This window comes from Nematolebias whitei, chromosome 9 (assembly GCF_014905685.2).
Source record: "Nematolebias whitei isolate Nwh7 chromosome 9, NemWhi1, whole genome shotgun sequence".
Lineage (NCBI taxonomy): Eukaryota > Metazoa > Chordata > Actinopteri > Cyprinodontiformes > Rivulidae > Nematolebias > Nematolebias whitei.
Window position 1 is genome coordinate 11983687 of NC_056506.1, and position 8342 is coordinate 11992028.

The following is an 8342-nucleotide window of genomic DNA, read 5'->3' on the forward strand; positions in this document are numbered from 1 at the left end:
TTAATTTTACAGTACAAGACACAGTTACAGACCCAGAGGGTAGGCATTTAATAATGAAACTTTGTATAAATAACTACAAGTTGTGTATCCTGATGCATGCTCAATAATCCAGGTAGAAAAATCTAAAAAAGTTAAATCTGGTCCTCTGGACATTCAAAAAAACAAAAACAAAGTAAAACAACAAAAAAATGGAGAAACGTTTCATCTTTCATCCGAAAGACTTCCTCAGTCTGAGGTGCTGTATTCAGCTCAGTCTTATAAACAGCACCTTCTCAGAGTGGATCAACCAGTTTGCTGCTGACAACCAAAACCAGCTGCTCACATGATCAAGAAGGACCATCAGCCTAACAATGGATCATTAGCACACTGATGGCTGTTTACTATTCACAGAGGGCTGAGTGATACTAGCAATCACAGCATTGTAAGAGGGGGACAGTTGAACACGGAGGCCTCCACCCCTGTTTAATGATGGATGATTTTTTTTCCACAAAGATGGTCTCCTTTACTCGTCTCTCAAACCATCGTTCCTCTCTCTTGAAAAGGAGGAACCCAGACCAGTGTTCATTCCGTATGTTGAGGGAGTATCAGAGAAACTGAGATGTTTATTTTCTAAACACAATGTCCCAGTGGCTTTTAAACCCCAAAATACATTACGGCAAAGACTGGTTCATCCCAAAGATCCAGTCCCCCGGCACAAACAGAGTAATGTTGTATATGCTGTTCAGTGTCAGGAGGGCTGTGATCAGTCTTACATAGGGGAAACTAAACAGCCACTGGCCAAAAGGATGGCCCAGCACAGAAGAGAAGATGGTTGAACCAAGATGGCGCCATGTACGGTCGTCCTGGCATTCTGGTGCACTCTGTTTTTTTCTGTTTTTGTGCGTTAATCATGTGTCTGCGTGCTCCTACACTCGCGAGGAGCTACTAAACATCAGAATTACAACCCATGAGGATATTACTCCAGTTTTTTTAGTGCCTGCTGCAGAATTTGTGCACTTTTTGGCTTTTATAAAAAGTTACACTGAATTTAATAATCAAATAACCTTTGACACAAGGTAATTTGGTTATTAATTTATGTATTAATTTTTATGAATAATCTTAATCAGATATATACATCAGATTATTATTTTTGTAATAAAATACATAAAAATCAACTAAATTTGTGATTATTTTGACATATCTGTGTGTATTAACTGATTTAATGCCCATTAAACATGGGGAAAGAATTCACATTTCAGTTTACATTTAATTTGATGGTTCGAGACTGATTTTTCCTCTGAAAAGAGGTGGTGCCCACACAACGAGGTTATTTGCATAATAAATGCATATCTTATGAGCTTAACTCCATCCATCCATCCACTATCTTTACCCGCTTCTTCCATTTTGGGTCACGGAGGTCACCGGTGCCCATGTCCAGCAATCACTGTGTGAGGGGCGGGGTACACCCTGGACGGGTCGCAAGTCCATCACAGGGACACATAGAGACAAACGAGACAAACAACCATTCACTCTCTCACTCACACCTAGGGACAATTTAGAGTTACCAATCAGCCTAACATGCATGTTTTTGGTCTGTGGGAGGAAAATGGAGTACACGGAGAAAACCCACGCATGCACGGAGAGAACATGCAAACTCCACCCAGAAAGGCCCCTGGATCGGGGTTTGAACCAGGGACCTGCTCGCTGAGAGGCAGCAGCTCTACCAGTTACGCCAACGTGCTGCCCTGAGCTTAACTCATAACTAATAATTTACAATATATATATCCAACCACAAATCCCTCTACACATGGCAATAATAAACTGATTCTGATTCTGAAGAGCAACAACATCAGGCCAGGACTCTGCGGTCTACACTCATCTCCAGGCCAGTGGTTACTCTTTCAGGGATGAAGATGTTCACATCCTGGATAGAGAGGAACAATGGTTTGAGAGAGGAGTAAAGGAGGCCGTCTTTGTGAAAAGAAATCATCCATTGTTAAACAGGGGTGGAGGCCTACGTGTTCAATTACAATGCTGTGATTGCTAGTATCACTCAGCCCTCTGTGAATAGTAAACAGCCATCAGTGTACTAATGATCCATTGTTAGGCTGATGGTCCTTCTTGACCATGTGAGCAGCTGGTTTTGGTTGTCAGCAGCAAAACCGGTTGATCCACTCTGAGAAAGTGCTATTTAAGAGACTGAGCTGAATACAGCACCTCAGACTGAGGAAGTCTTTCAGATGAAAGACGAAACGTTTCTCCATTTTTTTGTTGTTTTACCTTTTTTTTTTTTATGTCCAGAGGACCAGATTTAACTTTTTTAGATGCAAGTTGTGTAATGTCAGCATATATGATCCAAATGTTGATGACTCCCCTTTTTTTCATTATTTTTTCTCAGCACTGTCTGATCACTTGGATTGCTCACTTACAGTATACTTGGAGGTGACAACAACTTTGGTCTAAATAAAGAATTAGACAGATGTAGTAAAACAGGAACTCGGCGCATTTGGCAGTCCATAAATATAGTTAAACAGTACATGAGTGATTATGGACTTTGCGATGCATGGCTATCTCTTTACCTGAACCGTAGGGAGTATACTTTCTTCTCACCTGTCCATCACTCTTACTCTAGTCTGGATTATTTTTTAGTCAGCAGCTCGTTGTTGACAGACATCTCGGACACTGAGATACACCCTATAGCTGTCAGTGATCATGCTCCTGTCTCTTTAACTCTAGCAAACAGAAAAGAAATCCCAAAAAGGATAAACTGGAAATTTAATATATCATTGCTTGAGGATGAAGATTTTAGCAAATATTTTACAGAAGAGTGGGCTTCATATCTGGAGTATAATGACTTGCCTGGAACATCAGCATCAAAAATATTCAGGAATTAGAAGAAACCATTAAATTGTTAGAAGCCTCCCAAGATGAAGACATGCTGGACAAAATGTGTAAAGCAAAATTAGAATTAAATGAACCTATTAACAAAACAACTAAATTCTTATTACAAAGACTCAGAAAAGAAAACTTTGAGCAGAACAATAAATCAGGTAGCTTTCTATCAAAACAGCTTAAAATAAATAAGGAAAAAACAACTATTCATGGTGTTAAAGACTTGACTGGGAATACAGTTTATGATCCTGAAAGAATAAACAGCATTTTCAGAGATTTTTATAAAGCTTTATACTCACCCCAGATAAACCCATCAGATAATGAAATTGATCAATTCCTGGATAAAATAACACTTCCTAAATTATCAGATAGTCAATCAATGGAGCTGGTCTCACCACTGACACCAGTGGAACTCCAGGAAGCCCTCAAAAGCATGTCCAATAAAAAGGCTCCAGGTCCAGATGGATTCCCAGCAGAGTTCTATAAAGAATTCTGGAATATCCTGGCACCACTATTTCACAAAATGCTACAAGAAACTGAGAAAAATAACAAACTTCCAGAAAATATAAACTCAGCCAACATTAGTCTCCTGTTAAAACCAGGCAAAGATCCTGTATTACCTACCAGTTATCGTACCATATCCCTTATCAATGTTGATCTTAAAATAATTTGTAAAACTCTCTCAAAAAGATTGGAAACAATAATACAATAATACCTCTCATAATACATCCTGACCAAACTGGTTTTTATAAAAGGGAGGCATTCATCCACAAATTCATGCAGATTATTTAATTTAATAGATTATTCTTACAGTAAAACATTGAGACTGCAATATTCTCTCTAGATGCAGAAAAAGCTTTTGATAGAGTTAACTGAAATTTTTTTTCAGCCTTGCATGAATTTGTTTTTGAAAATTATCGGGGTTCTGGAGGAGTGTCGCTCCCAGGCTGGGGTCCCAGCTTGACCCCGGGGGTCTCAGGTCTTGGCGAGTATGTTGTCGGGGTTTTGGGCCGGTGCATGGGGCCCTTGGTGCACTGTCAGTGGGGGAGCTGACCCCCTGGGAGGGCAATGCCACCTCAGTTGTTCCTCCCCATCCTGACGTCTTCCTCCGCCCACTCCATCACACCACCACTCAGTCAGGGCCTTGGGGTTCAGGTGCACTACTGAGCTGCGGGGAGGATCCTCCATCTCCATGGTTCGTGGAGACCTGGGCCCCAATTTTATTAAACAACCTAGACACTCACATATAACATTTTCACGACACATGCATATATAGGGTCTGGAGTGGGCACACGGTGGCAAATAGGGGGTGGGATGTGTAATCATTCTCACCTCCGGGACCTGTGCACACACTCATATGTAGCATGTAGACATTTAGTGTTCTGGACAAGGTTTGGGGAGGTGAACGGGCACTGCCTGCTCTCTGGGGAGGGGGTGGGTCTGTGCCGGTCACCGCCTCATCCCCCCCCCATTTTAAATGCACAATATAATAACATGCATCAACACCTTATTTGAGTGGGAGGAGTTGGGTCTTACTGTTAATTATTTATATATATGTGTGTGTATATATACATATATATAATTATAATTTTTTTCTTAAACCCTCGTTCTCCGTTTGACATTTGGGGTCGGAGGCAGGGAGGGGGGTTAGGCTGCCTGGTTGGGGTCTGGGCTGTGGGTGGGTGTTGGGCCTTGAGGGGCGATTGGGGGTGGGGCTGGTGTTCCGGTTCTCCCTGGGTTGTCTGGATCTTTTGATCGGGGTTCCTGGTTGCAATGGCCGGCCCTTTGGCTGGGGTGGCTGCCGGGTTCCGGTGGGGGGTTGCCTGTGGTTGTGTGTGTGGTTGTTGGTGGTGCATGGCGGCGGTCGGGGGCGTGGCTTCGCTTTAACGGGGTGCTGGCTGGTCGGCCTTATGTGACAATCGTAGTGGGGGGTGTTGTGTGTGTGGAGGGGTGCATGGGTGGCGTACCTCTCCGGGCCTGTGGTGTGGGGCTGTAGGGATGCCTGATCATTGGTGTGCTGGGCCCGCCTTCCTCGGCTGTTGCTCCCTGCTGCTCTGGCCCCCGGCCTGGGGCTGGCTTACAGTCGCTGTCGGGTGGGTGGGGCACATGGACGACTCGATAGAGGCTGTGTCGGGCTGTCTCTGTGTGCCTGTTTATGTCTCGGGTTGGGTTTTAGGTTGTCCCCTCTCTTGGATCAATTTTGGCCCCCCATTTAACGTGTCATACTCCCCTCTGGTGGTGGGCCCCGCTGCCGCCAGTGCATTGGCAGCTCTCAGCAGCTGGGGCTGGGTGGTGGGGTGTGAGCGGGCCCGCCATGGTGGCTGCCTGCCGGGGCCTGAGTGCCTTGGCTCTGTCGGGCCTCTGTTGGGGGTTGGTATGACCTCGGGACCCGCCGGATCTACTCTGGAGGGACGGGTTGCCGGCGGGGCCTGTGGACTCGTCGCTGCAGCCTCCTCAGGTTTCTGCATTGTGGTGGCTGGGGATCGCCCGGGGCTTCCCTTTGCTTCTTTCTCTGGGGGGTGCGGGTGTCCCTGTTGAAGGGCTCCTGGAGTACCGGGCTTGGGGGCCGCTGTGTGTCTGTGGCTCCGGTCTTCCCTGTGTTACCATCGTGTCCTGTGGGGATGGGTCTGTGTGTCCCCACATCCACTATTGAACATTTTTATGGAGAAACCTTATAGTGACAAGCAAGCTCACACTGGTGTTTAGATTCAGGTGTATCAGATTTACACTCAGTTGGGTTGTGGTGGCCACTAAATACATCTTGTATTACCATGTACTGTATAAAATACTTTCTAATTATGTTATAAGTATCATTATATATGTTGTTTGTTGTTGTGGTTTCTCGGTTTTGTCTTGTTTTTTTTTTTTCTTTCCGCAGGTGTAGAGGCAGACTTCAATGATGTTGATATGTGTTCTCTTTATACCTCTCTCTCTCTATTCAAATCTCCTTTACTTTTTAACCCTTCTCTCAGTTTTCTGCTTTATCTTCTTTGTTTTTCATCCCCATCTCCATTACATCTGAAATAAGCGCAAAGCAAATTCTAATAAAATTTAATTTATATATTTGGGGGCGGCTGTGGCTGAGTGGTTAGAGCAGTCATCCTCCAATGCGAGAGTCGGGGGTTAAAATCCCCCACAGTCAAATGTCGAAGTGTCCCTGGGCAAGACACTGAACCCCTCATAGCCTCTGATGTGTGTCCCATCAGTGTATGAATGTGATCTGAAGCACTGATTAGTCTCTTTAGAAAGATTTGTTCAATTAGCTTTGTAGAGATCTAGTACAGTGCTGTATGAATGGGTAAATGAGGACACAGATTGTAGTGTAAAGTGCTTTGAGTATCTTGAAATAAGATAGAAAAGCGCTATATAAGTATAGTCCATTTACAATATCAAGTAGAGCATTAAGGCCAGCCATAATGCTCTGCTTGTGAAAGTAAATCTGTTGGGCATCACTTTGACACTCAGACAATAATTTGAAGTGTCACAATGGCGAACAGGACAAGAGGGGGGGAAAAAAAACAAGGAAGAGGGCCGGCCATGGAGGAGGGGGCATACCAAAAGAGACCATCTTATCACAAGCAAAACTGGTCGAGCCTTTTTGTCTACTCGGAGAGGAGTCTGCAAAACTGATGACTTCTGACACCTTCAGGCCTATGAGCTGTGAAGCAGAGGTTGTGTTGACTTACCTCTGTCTGATAAGCATTATACTGTAAGGAGACGCTTCTTTATGCGGTATGTAGGCAGACCTTGAGACCAGAGCTTCATGTACTATCTTGTTACTAAGCCTGTTTTCAATTCTGCATCTTTTGCAAGAAACAGGGTTGAAAATATCTTCTCGCATTCTGTGTGACATTTGCTTAATGAGATGATGATAATTATGGCAATTAATTAAATAATTAAGACATTTTTACTGACATGGTGGGATCCGATTTAACCATTCTGTGGCTTTTGCACGAGTGTGGTTAACACAGCTGTCTTGTAATCAAATGTTTGGTTCAAACCCCGCATAAAACGAGTAATTTATTACTTGACTTTTACAAGTCATTTTAGTTCCTTCACTCCCCCCCCCCCCTTTTTTTTTTACTGTGTTTATCTGGAGTATTATTTCAGAATTATTTCCTCTAATCAAATAGAAAATCCAATCCAGAAAGCTGTGTACCTGTCTTATAAAATATAACAAATAAAATTGTAAATACTTTTGTTTCAGGTGGGGGTAGATGATGGTGTGGGAGGTGCTTATTTGTCTGATTTAATTTTTAAACCAGACTATTTTTTATGAGATACAACCTTGGCCATTGGGAGGGAGAAAAAAGGAGACATTGTTAAAAAAAAAAAAAAAAAAAAGTAATAAATTCATTATTAAGTAACATATTTCCTTATTTTCTCCAGCTTTTTTTTTTTTTACAACAGAAAATGTAGCACCATTTGTAAAACTTGTTTGGTTAATGGTTCAGGAAATTAACATCTGCCCCAATAATATTTATGCTCAGGGGCCGCCACAGTTTTGGTGACAGGTTTGCATTCCAGTGGATGGCGAGACTCAAACAGAAGACAAATTTGTGTGAGTTGGTTTCCTGTAAACATCAATATTGAGTTGTCCATTTCTGTAAGTCAGTCTAAAACTGTCATCATTAGCATCTTCTCTGGTGAACATTGAAAAATGAGTAAAAATAATAATAAATGGATGAGAATCAAAACATCTTCAACTACAGAAGCCCAGTTGTTTGGATCAGTCATTGTACAGATACTGGAATAGTTTGTGTGGTAGTAATTGAGAGTCTTTCACAACACGACTCCAGACATTATCATTTTCAACGTTTGACCTAATGTTTCCAACTCAATCATTTCTAGTCACATCTTTTCTAAAACACTGGCATGAAATGCGGCGGGTGATATTGACAAGCCTTTATTTTTTATATCTCATCAAATCAATATCTTGTTGGGAAGAAAATTAAAAACAAAAATAAACATGGTACTGAAGAGGTGCAATAAGAGGAAAATGCAGATGTACAAATCTTTAAACGCTTCATCTTCCAACTACAAACATTAGCATTTTCTTTTTTACAGATCAGCTTTTATTGTGTTTGTCTTACTGAAGCAACTGCCATGTCGATTAAAGATGAACTGAAAACAAAAAGTAGAAAAAATAAAACACGACAGCATCAATCAGATGAATTAATCTGTGTTAATGTAATGGAAATGGAAGTAGTGTCAGTGTGTGTCTTTATTTTAGCAGCTTTGCAGTTGCCATAGAGGTCATGGTTGTCATGGTGATGGTGGGAACGGTAATGTCTTTGAATATGGGCTGCATGACGCTGGTGGAGGAGACTTTGTTCTCGCTGAGGGTTCCGATGATCATTTGCCGCATTTCTCTGCTGGCGTCGCCACGCACTGCAAGCAGTGCCTGGATGTGCTCCTCCCTGCAGAGCGAGAGAGAGAGAGAGAGAGAGAGAGAGAGAGAGAGAGAGAGA

General features: G+C 42.6%; 1 protein-coding gene across 1 annotated transcript in view; it reads right to left on the reverse strand.

The window, feature by feature from the left end:
* Window positions 1–7814: 7814 nt before the first annotated feature.
* The window catches only part of exoc3 (exocyst complex component 3), a 202252-nt gene continuing 201724 nt past the window's right edge, over window positions 7815–8342 (reverse strand). Inside the window, exon 17 of the mRNA XM_037681994.1 lies at window positions 7815–8291. Coding sequence (XP_037537922.1) covers window positions 8096–8291 — 196 coding nt within the window. The 3' untranslated portion in view covers window positions 7815–8095. The remainder of the gene's footprint in view (window positions 8292–8342) is intronic.